We start from the raw sequence: 18,517 nt of genomic DNA, 5'->3' as shown, positions 1-18,517 counted from the left end.
CACGTTGACACTGCTGAATAACTTTACCAGCAGTGTCAACGACTAAGGTGAAGCATTACCACGACTAAGGTGATTAAAAAATTTAAAATCCAATCTTTAGGCAAGAGGCTTTTAATAGGTGTCTATTGACGTTTTTCCATTGCTAAGTGATGTTTCTAAATCCCTCCATACATCTTAAGCAATTGCTGGCACTCTTTGTTGATATTTACGGAGTTGGGGATCATCAAATTGTTAGGATTATTGCAACAATTTCTCTACAACTATGTCTGAATTTAAAGAAGTTTTGATAAAATACGGATTCTGATTTCCAATCACCTTTCCCCAGGTCATTCGGATATTTGATTTGGGCTGTTTTTTGGGTGTATGATTATATCATTCCGTCCTCGTGGTTTATTGCTGATTCCCAACCTATAATTCAGATCATACAACTTTTTCCGTATCTTACATTACTGTCGAAAGCACCATTAATTCTATCAGTTCCTCTGCATTGATGAACAGATTGGTAGATTTATCTATGTCCGATTTAATAAATTATTAAACCATTTTCGAATGCTCAATTAATAGAGCTTTAAATCAGTTTTGCATGCTCACAGGGAGCATTAGATTAGACACAATTGCGGATTACTGGTACATTTAATGCAAAGAATTGATACCTAAACTGAGCAATAAGGTACTACAGGACTTTTAACCTATTCTCCAATTTGAAAGTATCGAATTTCGCAAAAATGACAAAACATCATTTGTAAAAAAATAGATACTAAGCTTCTCTAATTTTGCTAAATTTATCTAATTTCCAAGCGATTTTTACTAAGGCGGAAAATTTGGGGTATAACTCTTCGTCGTAATGATGGGTGGCAAAAAAATAGGATGGGATCAAAAACGGTAGGGGGCAGAAAAATGGGACAGATGTGGAAGTGTTTTTAGGGTTTCTTAGACGGTCAGTTTATTCTACCACGGTTTTAAAATCGTGTTATCGCGTACCATCCGGTTAAAACTCAAATATGGCGCCACTGAGAATATTGTTACAAGAGAAGCTCGGCTCAAAGAATTTGCACACGCATCTTTTTGCAATATAAAAATCTGATCAACCGAAGGAGTTAATTAACTATGTAAAACTAGATAGGAATTATAGTAGACAGATTGCAAGAAAATAGCTGCGATAAGCTTTCTAGATGTATAATACAAAACATTCTCGCCAAAAGTACGCATTTTTGCTAATCTAGAAGTCAGTTCATATACGTGCAAATTACAAACACTCCGTAGTATTAAAGATTGTAAAGCTTACAATAGTTATCTTTTTCGTCGTTATCAGCAAATACAACAATTGAACGATTAATAAAATAAAACCTGGCTTAATTTAAAACCTTGAAAGAATGTGCGTACTGTATGACAAGTAAAAACTCGGCTTATCGCGTTCGCAGCTATCAAAAACAAAGTTTTAGAACTTTGGTCTGGTAGGTTTCAAGATAGTCCTTGCTTCAGTTTTCCCTTCGCTGTCGTCAAACTGATCAGATCTGAGATTTGATACTGTCGGAACTGTGCTTTCCTCATTTGATTGGTTATCTTCATTGTAGGGCTCGTAGTCTTTTCGATCTACAATCACATCATAAAGAGAACAGTATTGTGCTATTCTAGTGAGATGCTCGGCTGATATGTTTGACCTGGCAGCAACAAGCGTCATTGAGGATCCGTCACTAAAACATTTCCACTTTTTACAAAATTTGCTTTTAAATAATATTGACTTGACCATATGCTCTCACTACCTCACTGTAGTACACCAAATGTACACCGTAACTGAATAATCCGGTGTATTTTACCTATTCTTCATAAACGCGTACTAGTTCTCGGCAAACAGAAAACTGACTAACACACTATTACAGCATCGAAATTTGAGTGAGGAAAGGAGCAACAAAAATAGCTAGATTGCCGGAAATTTGCCAAAACTGACGTCTTTCAATTCAATCCATTGCAGAAAAACATCCGGCCGAAAACATTATTTGATGCCTTCCCAGATGCTATGAACAGTAGATCATTCTTCATTGATACATTCCAGTACTTTAAGAGTAACGAGATTTCGCATTATAAATAGCGCAGCTACTTTGATATACTTTTTGAATACAAGGACAACCATTTTATCTTTCCATCCTTCGGGAATATCACGCGATTGATATTCAGTCAAAAACTGTTTCAAAAACTCTTTTAGTATCATACCATATTTTAAAAAAAACTAAGGAGGGCTGGGACCTAAATTAAACATCAGCAAAAAGCTTATTCTAGTTCATGAAATGTGAGCAGGAATGCTCATATGACTTTATGAAAAGCTCTAAAATGCTTTATTCATGCGCGCAAGCGATTCAAAGACTGTTAAATTGTCTAGGGCAATAGTGAAAATGTCTCATATGCATTAATTAATCTACTAGGTTGTCACAGTACTCAACTTTTTATCTACGGACAGCTTGATTTACAATTTTAACATCCATTCCATCACCTGAACACAGTCATGGCTTGTTTTGTGTTGAGGGAGAGAATCAATCGATGCGTATGTTTGCGGTATTTATGCTGTTTCAGATTTAACGCAAAAATTTGCAAGGGCTTACTAGAGCGCTTTCTTCATTTTCTAGCTTCATCAATTGAGGTCATGATTGTTTCTCTTTTCTTTAAAAAAGTAAACTTTCAGACTCAACTGCATCAGTGGTAGAGGAGACCTGTTATTCGAATTATGAAACACTTTTTTGCTGCGTTCACACAAAAAATAGGACCTCAACGCTTTATGAAAAAAAGTTCATTTGGTTCTTGATCGTTGGAAATCCTATTGCGTACAGTAGTATTGGTAAATGACAAACCTATGCACAGAGTAAATTGTAAAGTCGTTCGCCGTTTTTATTTCGGTTGCAAGAACATAAAAGCTCGAAAGCTGAAAGATCCAGTTCAAATAACACATTTTGCATTGCGGTTGATGAGCTCGCCTTCGTGGAGCTTAATGTACAGGTTCAGTGGTAGGAGTTAAATTCCATGAATAGGATTCATGGTTATTCATAGGTATCAACGTGTCTCGTGCGATTGTACAGCTTCAACGTAAGTAACAATTTTGTATTGGGTTACCGGCTATGGTAGCATTCGGTAATGATTTGAACAATGTAGACCATGTAGCCATTCTGTTTGATTTTCCCAGTAACCAATTGATAGCTATTTTGCTCAAATAGCCAGACATTTATTGCTTTCGGAGCAAGGAAAGAGCAGTAACCAGTACGGAAAATTTATGGTAGGATAATTAGGCCCAATTATGTAGTGAAAGCACACGCATTTTGCCAGTCATAAAGTCATGTATTTCACACCTCGACAATTTTCGAGCTTACACTTTTCAACTTTTAGAGACATTTCGCCAGACTCCTATGTTGTAAGAGGCACAAATCGGCACTTTTTGGGCGGTGGTTATGACTCAAATTGTCTGCAAAACCGTTGCTTTCCAGATGGGGATTTCTATCAGGGAAATTGGTCAAGAAGATTAAAAAGATTGCTGGCCTTAAGATGGAACGTCGTGATACACTGGTAATCTTTGAAGAGGATACATCGAAGTCTTTTACACATTGTTTTCTGTTTTCTTAAAAGGACCACAAGTGTCATAAAGCAATGCCCCATGTTATTTTTGTGCTCATTTTTGTTCATTTAGTGGGTGGTAGGGCTCGGTGTCGAATTCTTCTACAAAGTCAAGGTATAATACAGTGAGATTTTCAAAGAGTTTATTGTTGTAGATTTTTTTGTTGAATAAGTAGTTTCAATTCTGCGGACAATGTTTTTTGGAACACTTACTGATAGTCCTCAAGTTTCGTTCCACAAATTTTGTACAGTTCCTTGAAAAACGTCATTCTGTATTATTGTTATTCAGCTAGGTCACGGTCGGTTGTGTCTGTGATTGTCCTTTTTATCATATTTACTTCACGGGCTCTTCTCCAATGCCAAGAACCACAAGTGAGAGGAGAGCAAGAAAAAGATTTAATTACCTGGTCAGGAGGCCAAACATAAAAGTCTACTTCAATTATTATTTTCTGTCGATGAAAAACATGAGTTATGCTCAATCCAGTGCACTCAGGATCACCGTTTAAGAAATCTTTTGTTCGTTTGAAACTTCTCATTAATTGAATATTCAAAGATACCGACAAGAACCAACTTGTGATTAAAAGGGTTAAAAATTTCAGAGCAATTTTATGGCACAAAGGAAAAAAATTGTAGCTATTTAAAACATTAGCATCACTGATTCTAGCTCCCAAACTCAATAAATTTTCTCTTTGAAAGTTTTCAAGCGTTCTAAGGTCAATTTATAAAGGTTCCGTTTAACAATTACTGAAGAGCGTCAAGACAAAAATTAGTCACACTATGCATCGTCTACATGCTCTATTCTACCTTTCCTCAGCAACGCTAGTAGATTTGAGATCAGAGCTAAGAGTAAGTACACGCCCAAGTCATTGTACAATATCTTTGTTTTACCTCGAAAAATCAGACAGTTGTTCTACTATTCGCAGCTATCCAAATTACAAGTTTCCAATTGCAGTTGCAAATTTCCAACCATTACAAAATTTCAACCAGTTCAAGTCATAAGAAGAAATTTGAAAGAAGTGAAAAGTAATTGGACGTCACCGGAGAAAATTCAAGTTATGAAACCAAGAACAACCGCGTGGCGAAAACAACAAAATCGACGCATTCCACCCATTGAGCATTGTTACACCACTCAACGCGCTTTGCAGAGAGGAGAAGTAGTTACTTACCGTTTGCACTTGACTTTTGTCGACCTGATAACGTTGAAAAAAAATATCAAAAAGAATCCTTGTAGAAGTTTAATATAATTAACTGAACTTCAAATTTTTAGGTGATAGCATTAGACGCGGCATAAGCAAACTTTCAGTTGCACATGTAGAGCTTCTGTCTTCACAATTTCATTTATAACTTTAAAAGAGTTAAAATAATGCTCAGATCTGCAGCAGGTGAAACTAGGTATTAACGATTATTTGCATTAAGAAAATCAGTAAACACTCCACCAATCAGCTAGCCAGAAGCTATACAGTCAGATAAAAAGTAAGAAAAGCCGTTTTGAAAGAAGGAGATTTTTTTGAGTGAAAAGAAAATCACGGCAAAAAAAACGAAAAAAAATCGCTCTAATCCAGATAGAAAAAAATTGCTTTTTCATACACCAAATAGACAAAAAAGATAAAGCGCTTCGCTTCGATTTTTATGCAGCACAAAGTCTATTCGATACATAATGGTGTTTTGTCAGACTGAAAAACCAAACTGATTGGGGTGGATTTCAGACTTGACAAATATACGAGCAAAACAACTATTCTGTAATTTTTAACTTTTGTCTTGGAACTCTGTAGAAGTTTGATATAAACAACCGAAATTAAGATTTTGCGAAGTAACAGAAAAAAACCGGTGATAGCATTAGAAGCGGCATAAGCAAACTTTCATTTGCATATGTAGAGCTTCTTTCTTCACAATTTCATTCGTGATTTTAAAAGAGTTGAAACAATGTTCAGATCTGCAGCAGGTGAAACAAGGTATTAACGATTTTTATCTGCATTAAGAAAATCAGCGAACATTCCACCAATCAGCTATCCAGAATTTATACAAGAAGATCAAAAGTAAGAAAAAACATTTTGAAAGCGGGAAATCTTTTTTGAGTACAAAAGAAAATCACGGCAAAAACAGAGAAAAATTGCTCTAATCCAGATAGACAAAAATTGCTTTTTCATAATCCAGATAGACAAAAATAGATAGAGCGCTTCAATTTCTATACAGTACGAAGTCTAATTGAAACATAAAGGTGCTTTTGTCAGACTGAAAAACAGACTGATTGGGGTGGATTTCCGACTTGACAAATATACGAGCAAAACAACTATTCTGCAATTTAACTTTTCTCTTGGAACCTTATAGAAATTTGATATTAATAACTGGACTTAAGATTTTGCGAAGAAACAGAAACAGGTGATAGCATTAGACGCGGCATAAGCAAACTTTCAGTTGCACATGTACAGCTTCTGTCTTCACAATTTCATGACTTTCATTCATGAGTTAAAACAATGTTCAGATCTGCAGCAGGTGAAACAAGGTATTAACAAGTTTTATTTGCATTAAGAAAGTCAGTAAACGCTCCGCCAATCAGCTAGCCAGAAGTAATACAGTAAGCTTTAAAGTAAAAAAACGTCATTTTGAAAGAAGGAAATCTTTTTTGAGTGAAAGAAAATCACGGCAAAAAGAACGGAAAAAATCGCTAATCTAGCGACAAAAATCGCTTTTTTCAAACTCCAGACCGACAAAAAGAGATAGAGAGCTTCAGTTTTGATGCAGTACGAAGTCTATTCGATAAACAATGGTGCTTCTGTCAGACTGAAAAACCAAACTGATTGGGGTGGATTTCAGACTTGACAAATATACGAGCAAAACAACTATTCTGTAATTTTTAACTTTTGTCTTGGAACTCTGTAGAAGTTTGATATAAACAACCGAAATTAAGATTTTGCGAAGTAACAGAAAAAAACCGGTGATAGCATTAGAAGCGGCATAAGCAAACTTTCATTTGCATATGTAGAGCTTCTTTCTTCACAATTTCATTCGTGATTTTAAAAGAGTTGAAACAATGTTCAGATCTGCAGCAGGTGAAACAAGGTATTAACGATTTTTATCTGCATTAAGAAAATCAGCGAACATTCCACCAATCAGCTATCCAGAATTTATACAAGAAGATCAAAAGTAAGAAAAAACATTTTGAAAGCGGGAAATCTTTTTTGAGTACAAAAGAAAATCACGGCAAAAACAGAGAAAAATTGCTCTAATCCAGATAGACAAAAATTGCTTTTTCATAATCCAGATAGACAAAAATAGATAGAGCGCTTCAATTTCTATACAGTACGAAGTCTAATTGAAACATAAAGGTGCTTTTGTCAGACTGAAAAACAGACTGATTGGGGTGGATTTCCGACTTGACAAATATACGAGCAAAACAACTATTCTGCAATTTAACTTTTCTCTTGGAACCTTATAGAAATTTGATATTAATAACTGGACTTAAGATTTTGCGAAGAAACAGAAACAGGTGATAGCATTAGACGCGGCATAAGCAAACTTTCAGTTGCACATGTACAGCTTCTGTCTTCACAATTTCATGACTTTCATTCATGAGTTAAAACAATGTTCAGATCTGCAGCAGGTGAAACAAGGTATTAACAAGTTTTATTTGCATTAAGAAAGTCAGTAAACGCTCCGCCAATCAGCTAGCCAGAAGTAATACAGTAAGCTTTAAAGTAAAAAAACGTCATTTTGAAAGAAGGAAATCTTTTTTGAGTGAAAGAAAATCACGGCAAAAAGAACGGAAAAAATCGCTAATCTAGCGACAAAAATCGCTTTTTTCAAACTCCAGACCGACAAAAAGAGATAGAGAGCTTCAGTTTCGATGCAGTACGAAGTCTATTCGATAAACAATGGTGCTTCTGTTAGACTGAAAACCAAACTGTTTGGGGTGGATTTCAGATTTGACAACTATACGAGCAAAACAACTATTGTAATTTTAACTTTTGCCTTGGAACCTTATTGAACTTTGATATAAATAACTTCAAATTTTGCGAATACAGAAAAAAAACAGGTGATAGCATTAGCAGCGGCATAAGCAAACTTTCAGTTGCACATGTAGAGCTTCTAACCTCACAACTTCATTTATGACTTTAAAAGAGTTAAAACAATGCTCAGATCTGCAGCAGGTGAAACTAGGTATTAACGATTATTTGCATTAAGAAAATCAGCGAACATTCCACCAATCATCTATCCAGAGTTTATACAAGAAGATCAAAAGTAAGAAAATACATTTTGAGAGCGGGAAATCTTTTTTGAGTACAAAAGAAAATCACGGCAAAAACAGAGAAAAATTGCTCTAATCCAGATAGACAAAATTTGCTTTTTCATAATCCAGATAGACAAAAACAGATAGAGCGCTTCAATTTCTATACAGTACGAAGTCTAATTGAAAAATAAAGGTGCTTTTGTCAGACTGAAAAACAGACTGATTGGGGTGGATTTCCGACTTGACAAATATACGAGCAAAACAACTATTCTGCAATTTAACTTTTCTCTTGGAACCTTATAGAAATTTGATATTAATAACTGGACTTAAGATTTTGCGAAGAAACAGAAACAGGTGATAGCATTAGACGCGGCATAAGCAAACTTTCAGTTGCACATGTACAGCTTCTGTCTTCACAATTTCATGACTTTCATTCATGAGTTAAAACAATGTTCAGATCTGCAGCAGGTGAAACAAAGTATTAACAAGTTTTATTTGCATTAAGAAAGTCAATAAACGCTCCACCAATCAGCTAGCCAGAAGTAATACAGTAAGCTTTAAAGTAAAAAAACGTCATTTTGAAAGAAGGAAACCTTTTTTGAGTGAAAGAAAATCACGGCAAAAAGAGCGGAAAAAAATCGCTAATCTAGCGACAAAAATCGCTTTTTTCAAACTCCAGACCGACAAAAATAGATAGAGAGCTTCAGTTTCGATGCAGTACGAAGTCTATTCGATAAACAATGGTGCTTCTGTTAGACTGAAAACCAAACTGTTTGGGGTGGATTTCAGATTTGACAACTATACGAGCAAAACAACTATTGTAATTTTAACTTTTGCCTTGGAAACTTATTGAACTTTGATATAAATAACTTCAAATTTTGCGAATACAGAAAAAAAACAGGTGATAGCATTAGCAGCGGCATAAGCAAACTTTCAGTTGCACATGTAGAGCTTCTGTCCTCACAATTTCATTTATGACTTTAAAAGAGTTAAAACAATGCTCAGATCTGCAGCAGGTGAAACTAGGTATTAACGATTATTTGCATTAAGAAAATCAGTAAACACTCCACCAATCAGCTAGCCAGAAGCTATAGAGTCAGATAAAAAGTAAGAAAAGCCGTTTTGAAAGAGGGAGATCTTTTTGAGTGAGAAAGAAAATCACGGCAAAAAACGGGAAAAAATCGCTCTAATCCAGATAGACAAAAATTGCTTTTTCATACACCAAATAGACAAAAAAGAGAAAGCGCTTCGCTTCGATTTTTATGCAGTACAAAGTCTATTCGATTCATAATGGTGTTTTGTCAGACTGAAAAATCAAACTGATTGGGGTTAATTTCAGACTTGACAAATATACGAGCAAAACAACTATTCTGTAATTTTTAACTTTTGTCTTGGAACTCTGTAGAAGTTTGATATGAACAACTGAAATTAAGATTTTGCGAAGTAACAGAAAAAAACAGGTGATAGCATTAGAAGCGGCATAAGCAAACTTTCAGTTGCATATGTAGAGCTTCTCTCTTCACAATTTCATTCGTGACTTTAAAAGAGCTGAAACAATGCTCAGATCTGCAGCAGGTGAAACTAGGCATTAACGATTATTTGCATTAAGAAAATCAGTAAACACTCCACCAATCAGCTAGCCAGAAGCTATAGAGTCAGATAAAAAGTAAGAAAAGCCGTTTTGAAAGAGGGAGATCTTTTTGAGTGAGAAAGAAAATCACGGCAAAAAAACGGGAAAAAATCGCTCTAATCCAGATAGACAAAAATTGCTTTTTCATACACCAAATAGACAAAAGATAAAGCGCTTCGCTTCGATTTTTATGCAGTACAAAGTCTATTCGATACATAATGGTGTTCTGTCAGACTGAAAAACCAAACTGATTGGGGTTAATTTCAGACTTGACAAATATACGAGCAAAACAACTAATCTGTAATTTTTAACTTTTGTCTTGGAACTCTGTAGAAGTTTGATATAAACAACTGAAATTAAGATTTTGCGAAGTAACAGAAAAAAAACAGGTGATAGCATTAGAAGCGGCATAAGCAAACTTTCAGTTGCACATGTACAGCTTCTGTCTTCACAATTTCATGACTTTCATTCATGAGTTAAAACAATGTTCAGATCTGCAGCAGGTGAAACAAGGTATTAACAATTTTTATTTGCATTAAGAAAGTCAGTAAACGCTCCACCAATCAGCGAGCCAGAAGTAATACAGTAAGCTTTAAAGTAAAAAAACGTCATTTTGAAAGAAGGAAATCTTTTTTGAGTGAAAGAAAATCACGGCAAAAAGAACGGAAAAAATCGCTAATCTAGCGACAAAAATCGCTTTTCTCATACTCCAGACCGACAAAAATAGATAGAGAGCTTCAGTTTCGATGCAGTACGAAGTCTATTCGATAAACAAAGGTGCTTCTGTTAGACTGAAAACCAAACTGTTTGGGGTGGATTTCAGATTTGACAACTATACGAGCAAAACAACTATTGTAATTTTAACTTTTGCCTTGGAACCTTATTGAACTTTGATATAACTTCAAATTTTGCGAATTAACAGAAAAAAAACAGGTGATAGCATTAGCAGCGGCATAAGCAAACTTTCAGTTGCACATGTAGAGCTTCTGTCTTCACAATTTCATTTATGACTTTAAAAGAGTTAAAACAATGCTCAGATCTGCAGCAGGTGAAACTAGGTATTAACGATTATTTGCATTAAGAAAATCAGTAAACACTCCACCAATCAGCTAGCCAGAAGCTATAGAGTCAGATAAAAAGTAAGAAAAGCCGTTTTGAAAGAGGGAGATCTTTTTGAGTGAGAAAGAAAATCACGGCAAACAAACGGGAAAAAATCGCTCTAATCCAGATAGACAAAAATTGCTTTTTCATACACCAAATAGACAAAAAAGATAAAGCGCTTCGCTTCGATTTTTATGCAGTACAAAGTCTATTCGATACATAATGGTGTTTTGTCAGACTGAAAAACCAAACTGATTGGGGTTAATTTCAGACTTGACAAATATACGAGCAAAACAACTAATCTGTAATTTTTAACTTTTGTCTTGAAACTCTGTAGAAGTTTGATATAAACAACTGAAATTAAGATTTTGCGAAGTAACAGAAAAAAACAGGTGATAGCATTAGAAGCGGCATAAGCAAACTTTCAGTTGCATATGTAGAGCTTCTCTCTTCACAATTTCATTCGTGACTTTAAAAGAGCTGAAACAATGTTCAGATCTGCAGCAGGTGAAATAAGGTATTAACGATTTCTATCTGCATTAAGAAAATCAGCGAACATTCCACCAATCAGCTAGCCAGAAGTTATACAAGAAGATTAAAAGTAAGAAAATACATTTTGAAAGCGGGAAATCTTTTTTGAGTACAAAAAAAATCACGGCAAAAACGGAAAATCGCTCTAATCCAGATAGACAAAAATTGCTTTTTCATAATCCAGATAGACAAAAATAGATAGAGCGCTTCAATTTCTATACAGTACGAAGTCTATTTGAAACATAAAGGCGCTTTTGTCAGACTGAAAACCAAACTGATTGGGGTGGATTTCAGACTTGACAAATATACGAGCCAAACAACTATTCTGTAATTTTTAACTTTTGTCTTGGAACTCTGTAGAAGTTTGATATAAACAACTGAAATTAAGATTTTGCGAAGTAACAGAAAAAAAACAGGTGATAGCATTAGAAGCGGCATAAGCAAACTTTCAGTTGCATATGTAGAGCTTCTCTCTTCACAATTTCATTCGTGACTTTAAAAGAGTTGAATAAATGTTCAGATCTGCAGCAGGTGAAACAAGGTATTAACGATTTTTATCTGCATTAAGAAAATCAGCAAACATTCCACCAATCAGCTAGCCAGAAGTTATACAAGAAGATCAAAAGTAAGAAAAAACATTTTGAAAGCGCGAAATCTTTTTTGAGTCAAAAGAAAATCACGGCAAAAACGGAGAAAAATTGCCCTAATCCAGATAGAGAAAAATTGCTTTTTCATAATCCAGATAGACAAAAATAGATAGAGCGCTTCAATTTCTATACAGTACGAAGTCTATTTGAAACATAAAGGTGCTTTTGTCAGACTGAAAACCAGACTGATTGGGGTGGATTTCAGACTTGACAAATATACGAGCAAAACAACTATTCTGCAATTTAACTTTTCTCTTGGAACCTTATAGAAGTTTGATATTAATAACTGGACTTAAGATTTTGCGAAGAAACAGAAACAGGTGATAGCATTAGAAGCGGCATAAGCAAACTTTCAGTTGCACATGTAGAGCATGTTTTCACAATTTCATTCATGACTTTAAAAGAGTTAAAACAATGTTCAGATCTGCAGCAGGTGAAACTAGGTATCAACGATTTTTTTGCATGAGGAAAATCAGTAAACGCTCCACCAATCAGCTACCCAGAAGTTAAACAGTATTATTAAAAGTATGAGAAGTCATTTTGAAAGAGGGAAAACTTTTTTGAGTGAGAAAATCACGTCAAAAGGAAGGGGAAAAATGCCTATAATAAGAAAGAAAAACAAATGATATCCCGGGCGCAAATGGGTTGAAATTGCATGCTTGAAATATCTAAAAGCAGGTTTCAATTGAGAATGACATGTGGTCCTCACAAAAATCTTGACAAACAGAGAAAAAAGCAAGAAACAGTTGCGCTCAGCTGTTGCTACAACAGCTATTACTAAAAGTCTCACTTTACGCTCCTGAAACAAAAGTCAAGTGCTAAAGAGTAATTCAGCTTCGTTTATAAAGCAGAGTCTAGCTGAGCAGAAATTAAGCTGTCTTGAGCAAGCAAATTTATGTAATTAATCATAATTGTTTTCAAACACTCCTTAAGCTGTACTCTTTAAATTTCAAAAGAAATTTATGCCCGCTTTTGAGAAATCGATAGCGTATTCGTTGTCTTCTTTTGCGTAACAATTATCAACCTGCATGCAGAAATAAATTTAGATCCGAGTTACATTTGGTTTATATGGATAATTCGAAAGCTGAATGAAGTTCATTATTTGACATTTTTATGACAAATTTTGATTGTCTGACGTATTGATTCTATTGTTTCTCCAAAAGTTGCTGTTACTATCTATGCCAAAGTCTCTCGATTTAGTGACAACAGAAGCGAAAGGCAGCACGCATCAACGTATGAATTTAATGGTAATTGTTTTTGTGTTAGAAATCGATTTCGATAGTTATGGTTTGAGTTTGAGTCGAGAATCTATTTCGCTTCATGATGCTGGACTTTCTCAAATTCGTTTCGTTACTTCTACTTGGTAGCCAGGTTATAAAAGCATAGATGGCAATTCGCACTATGTATCCTGTGTACGCAATCAACAATAATAGAAATAAATTGTTCTCGAGTAGGATGTACAATTGTTTGCAACACATATGGTATATATTATGTACCATAAAAACAAATCTACTCGACAGGTCGTCAATAAGTCCAAGAGGTCCTAATCTAGTGATGACCAGTACCATTACTATGATCAATGGTGTTAATGCCTGGCGTATCATAGTAAGAGAAAATAGGGGAAAACCTCAAAACCTTAATCTGAATATTATGCGATCTAACAAGTTTTGTTAATAAAACCAAGCAAAAAGCTCTAAGTTGTCCACGAAAAAATTGTCTCTGAAACTAGATAAGAAAGCTTCAGTTCTCTAGCACTCATAAGTTGCACTTTAAAACAAAATTAGGATAGAATTTCAAAATGATCTTAAGCAATTTTCGTATTCTTACACGTATTCAATTTTCGTAATCTTTTAGGACTTAGGCCACTGCTTTTTTTTGCAGTTTCAAGTTGCTTTGATTGAGCTCTTTTTGCTTGCGGCGCATCAATTTCTTTTCTCGTAATTACATTTTTGAGACAATCTATCTCGCATTCTGCTCTCAAAATTTCAGCTAATTTTTTCCGCAGTTCAAAAATGTGCGTGCCTTTTATGGAGTAAATGTGATTTGATTCTCGTTCCAGGCAAGCGGAGGTGATTTAGGCTTATTAAAAATAATTCTGGTAATTTGTTTTATTTCTGACGCAAATGGCAAAATTAGGGTTTTGTTGCTTGTTCCATAGACTAGTATGCCATAGCTCACGACAGGCTTGATATACACTTTGCGTGTTAATAACAGTTGTTTAACAGTTAAAATCGATCTGAGCCGGTTAAAAAATTCCTGATAATTCGTTCAGTTTTGAGCAAAAGTTTTTATGCTTACCGAAATTGAGATTGTGATCCAATTCTACACCTAAGTATTTCGTATTTCAGGGATGATTTCTGTGTTAGGTTTATTTCTTTTATCTTTTCATTGCTGTGAACTTCTCCGTCTGGCTTTTATGATCATAAGACAAGTTTTTCTTCGTAGTTCATAGTCAGTTTGTTTATACGAGGTGTTCAATAACCAGATCCAAAGATTGCCTGAAAACTTCAGTTGTTGATTCCCCTTTTTGTATAACAACAGAATCGTCAGCGTATAAGGTCAAACAGTTCTGACAAACATTTATGTCATTTATAAACACAAAAAGAAGTGGTCCAAGTACTGATCCTTGTGGTACCCCATAATCGACTTTTATACAATTGGAGTATACATTTCTTGAATTTACACATTGCTGCCTATTGCTTAGATAAGATTTACAAAAAAATGGCATGTGACCCCTAAATCCCAAGTTGTTTGGCTTGTCCAAACTGATACAATGTTAAAATAAAATGTATTAAACGCTTTTTTGACATCGATGAACACAGCTTTAGTTTCTGCAATACAATCCTCCCAATCTTGCCTGACGCCCTCAATAAAAGACACCAAGGCTTCAATAGTGCTCTTTTTGGCCTAATCCCAAATTGATTTTTGCTTAGTAGCTTGAATTTTTCCAGAAAACGTAGCTCTTTTTTGAACCAATTTCTCACTCAATTTTCCTATTGTTGGCAGCAAACTGATTGGTCTGTAATTTTCAGCAACTTCAGGATCTCCCTTTTCATACAGTGGGATAATTACCTCTTTCCTTAAGCATTTCGGAAAACGCTGTTTTTAAAACATTTGTTGGTCAGATAGGTAAGAGTCGGAACAATAGCAAACTGTATTTTGTTGATTATAAAATTGTTCACTCCGTCATAATCTGAGCTGTATTTATTTTTCAGCTTTTTGATATCCACGGATAGCTTTTTTCGCTGATTTTGTGTAGAAACAAGCTATCGACTCTTGTGACTTTTTGTTGTTTTTTTTCATCTGGACCCAGTTCATCAGCTAATTTTTTTTCCAATGGTGGTGAAAATTTGAAATTTTCAGTTTCTTCCGGCGTTAAAGTCCGAAACTTTTGATAGTATCAAAGAATGTTCTGGTAGTACGCTTTGCGTTCATAACTAAAAACGTTTGACAAAAGTTTCTCCTTTTCTCGAGCAATCTTTTCTGTAGCAAATTCCTAATTTATTAAATTTTTATTATTCTCATTTGTTTCCAGTTGCATGTATCTTTGATAATTTATTTTGTTTTTAGCTGCAAGGTTTTTAATTGAATTATCGATCCATGTCTTATGTCTGAGAGTTTTGATTTCTTCTCTGGCACAATGTTTTAACTCATCAATGATAATGTGTTGAAATTTTTCGCAGTCCAAGAGACAAAAAATATTTCTTGGAAACATTGTAATTTGTGTTTCAGTTTAAATACTAGCTTTTCTAACACAGAATTGTTTTCCAGAACAGCCCACTTTCTGTAGTATTCTTGCTTTTCTAACCCAGTTTCATTCGTTTCTTCAACTAGTTCAGTTTGAACAGTGTAGAGATTAGTTATTGTAGATTTTAAAACGTCTACTTGCACTTCCTGTGAGCAATAAACTTTCAATTCTTGTTTGAGAATTATTGGTCTCGTTGGTGAATCCTGTCAGGACAATGCTAAGATCATACCCTCCGAGAACATTTTTTAACGTCGAAAACTTAGCATTCGTTTTTGAGTGATCAGTATTTAAATCTCCACACATTAAATGCATCTGTTTTGGTTTGAGTGACATTTTTTCAAAAGAATTTCTCAAAAGTTTTTGACTACTCTGATAAACTTGTAATAGGTTTGAGGTATACAACAGCCAAAACCAGATTTTCCATAATTCTTGCTTTCAATTTTGATTGTTAGCAATTGACAATTCCTAGTATAAAATTTTGCAGAACCGTTTTCACCACGACTTCCCTCACTAAAATTGCAACTACTGCTTTTCCTATTTGCCGGTTGCTTGTGTCAAGCAGCTGGTAACTACTAAGCGATGAAAAATTGATGTTGCTGTCATCTTTGAGCCACGTTTCGGTTAGGCATATAGCCAAGGCCTGTGTTTGTTGCGCCAAAAAAACTTCGAAATGGTTTAAATTTTTATAGAGTGATCTGATGTTCTGCAATAAAATAATATTTTTCATCGTTTAAATTATTGTAAGCTTTTAACTGAATTAGAACAATTTTACCATTCGTTTATTGTAAAATGAAACTCCGTGTATTCTTTTTTGTACAATTTGTAGAACACTTTTCTGCAACAATCAAAGTTACGGCTTCAAATTATTATAAACAAAAATTAATGAGTTTTAGAACTGTGGCAGGTTTTTTCTAGCTTAGTATTTCCTCTGCTTTTTCGTTTCAATTGTACTTTCAGTCAAAAGGAGCTTTCCTGGACCGACGGGGGCAATTTCCATTCCAGCTTTGTTGAATTGTTAGTCCTAAATCTCGCAGACAGGGATTTGGTAACACTAAACGCAATTAACTAGCTGGCGGAAATGAGAAACAGTCGAGTAATTTAGTTTTCTACAGTTTGGCTTAATTTTATCAAAAATTATACGCAGATGGTCATACTATCTGTTGTATTCAACATTTTTGTCACAGACAAACTATTTCACGAGCAAATTGTCTAATTGGATTTGCAGCAATAAGGAAAAATTTTCTGAAGTTTTTGGTTTGCAACCAGCTATGCTGCTTCAAATTTCTCCAATTATTGGCGCCGTTTCAATCAATTGAAATTAAATTATAGTCGGCAATCAATTAATTTCCAATTTATTGAGATTCCAATTAATTTTTCCAAATCAAAGCTCGTAGAGACTTGACTCGTTTAAGGTCTTTTCCAGGTATTTTAAGGACTTGTCAACTTTACTATTAAATCTACTTCTACAAACAAAATTTCTACTGCTTTTTCAGTACGCTACAATCAATATTGGCCAATAACAATCTAGTGATGTAGTCTCTTTCAACCCACGCTTCAGAGAAAATTTTAATAATGATTCTACGCGCATAAATTGATTATGCAAAATTATATACAACCTAACACAAATTCATGTTTTCAACGCCTCTCATTCAAAAACTTAACTAGCCACACTGAGTGCAGCTGGTTGAGATTTTTGCATGAAATCTTATTATATAACGCAAAACAGGAAGAGGAGAGAGAACACGAGAAAATTGATCAAGTCAAACCTTGTAAGGCGAAAAGCGAATCAATAGCCTCCGTTTCATTTGCGAATCAAAAGCCTTCATCTCTGCTGTATGTAGAGCAGAGTCGAAGAACAATCGCAAAGCTATTATTAGGTCACTCATAAACGCATTGCGTTGTATCCTGAAAGTTCTATTTGCATAACCTGACTTACTTTACTCTTTGGAGAGAGTCTAAAAGGGTTTCTACTGTAAATTTTCCTCCGGGAACTGCGTGAACATTCTCTTGCGTATCAGCCTTACTGCTTGGTTTGCGTAGAGGGGCAGAAACGGGATTACTTCCTTCAGAACTGACAAATACTGATTTTAAATTGCGGTCCAAAGTTGAATTTTTCTCCCTCACCTCTTTGTCAAAGTACAGGAAAAGATCAGGATTTTGTGACCTGAATTCCGATAATGAATCACTATATGTCTTATGTTTTGGAGCGGATTTTCTGTCCGATATAATTTTTTTCTCTGCTCGACTTAAGGCGTTGAAATTTCCTGTTTTTGGTAACTGTTGTCGGATACTGCTGAAGCCAAGGCCCATGTCAATATACTGAAATTTATTCAATGATGATCAACGTCTGCTGATGTGAGAAAACGCTTTGAACAAATTAAAACGCCCATTTCAATTTACAATCAGTAAAGTTAAAATATTACACACAAAGATCAGTAAAATGTAAAACAAAGGATGGACAACTTGAAAACAAAAAACAAATGGCAAAAGTACATAAGTCAAAATGACAGCCTCACTTCTTCAACTACAGCTCCCAAAGAAGCATCAATCATTTCGCGCCGCCTAAGTGCCCTAGAGCCTCGAAGGGAGCGGATGAAGCTCATTAGGAGGGCGAAGCTGATTTCTGTGCTTAGATATGACATTTCAGCGTCATATCTAAGGACATTCTGCAAAACAAATTGAAAAAACACACCGATGAGCTATCTGATGAGCGGAAATACTGAGTGATTATGTTGTGTTCGTATTGTTTGGCTGAGTTGCCCGTTTTTGTGAAAGATCTTTGGTCCAATACACTCAGTTCGGACAAACTCAACGAGATACATTAAATTTTCTCGCAGATATCGACAAACTTGCCCAAAAATTACGCAAAAAAAGCTATGCCCGTAGTCCTATGTTAAATAGAGACAGCGAAATGATACTCAAAGAGCCTAAGTGGGACCCGTTAGATCGTTGTCTACCAAAATTTGCTAAGTACCCAGAAGAATCTATTGGTGGTACCACACGACAAAGGCAACAGTTTTTGATGAGCAGAGACC

The 18,517-nt window shown here is 35.0% G+C and overlaps 1 protein-coding gene across 1 annotated transcript; it reads right to left on the bottom strand.

Moving 5' to 3' along the window:
• Nucleotides 1-1,354: 1,354 nt before the first annotated feature.
• Nucleotides 1,355-17,828, bottom strand: LOC142341628 (uncharacterized). The gene is made up of 2 exons (XM_075392729.1): nt 17,419-17,828; nt 1,355-1,694 (listed from the first exon to the last, which is right to left on the bottom strand). The coding sequence occupies exons 1-2, from the start codon at nt 17,790-17,792 to the stop codon at nt 1,439-1,441; spliced, it is 630 nt and encodes a 209-aa protein (XP_075248844.1). The 5' UTR covers nt 17,793-17,828; the 3' UTR covers nt 1,355-1,438.
• Nucleotides 17,829-18,517: the final 689 nt, after the last annotated feature.

This window comes from Convolutriloba macropyga, chromosome 6, assembly GCF_964194025.1.
Source record: "Convolutriloba macropyga chromosome 6, txConMacr16.3, whole genome shotgun sequence".
Lineage (NCBI taxonomy): Eukaryota > Metazoa > Xenacoelomorpha > Acoela > Convolutidae > Convolutriloba > Convolutriloba macropyga.
The sequence above is the reverse complement of the archived record's forward strand: the minus strand, read 5'-3'. Positions and strand labels throughout refer to the sequence as shown.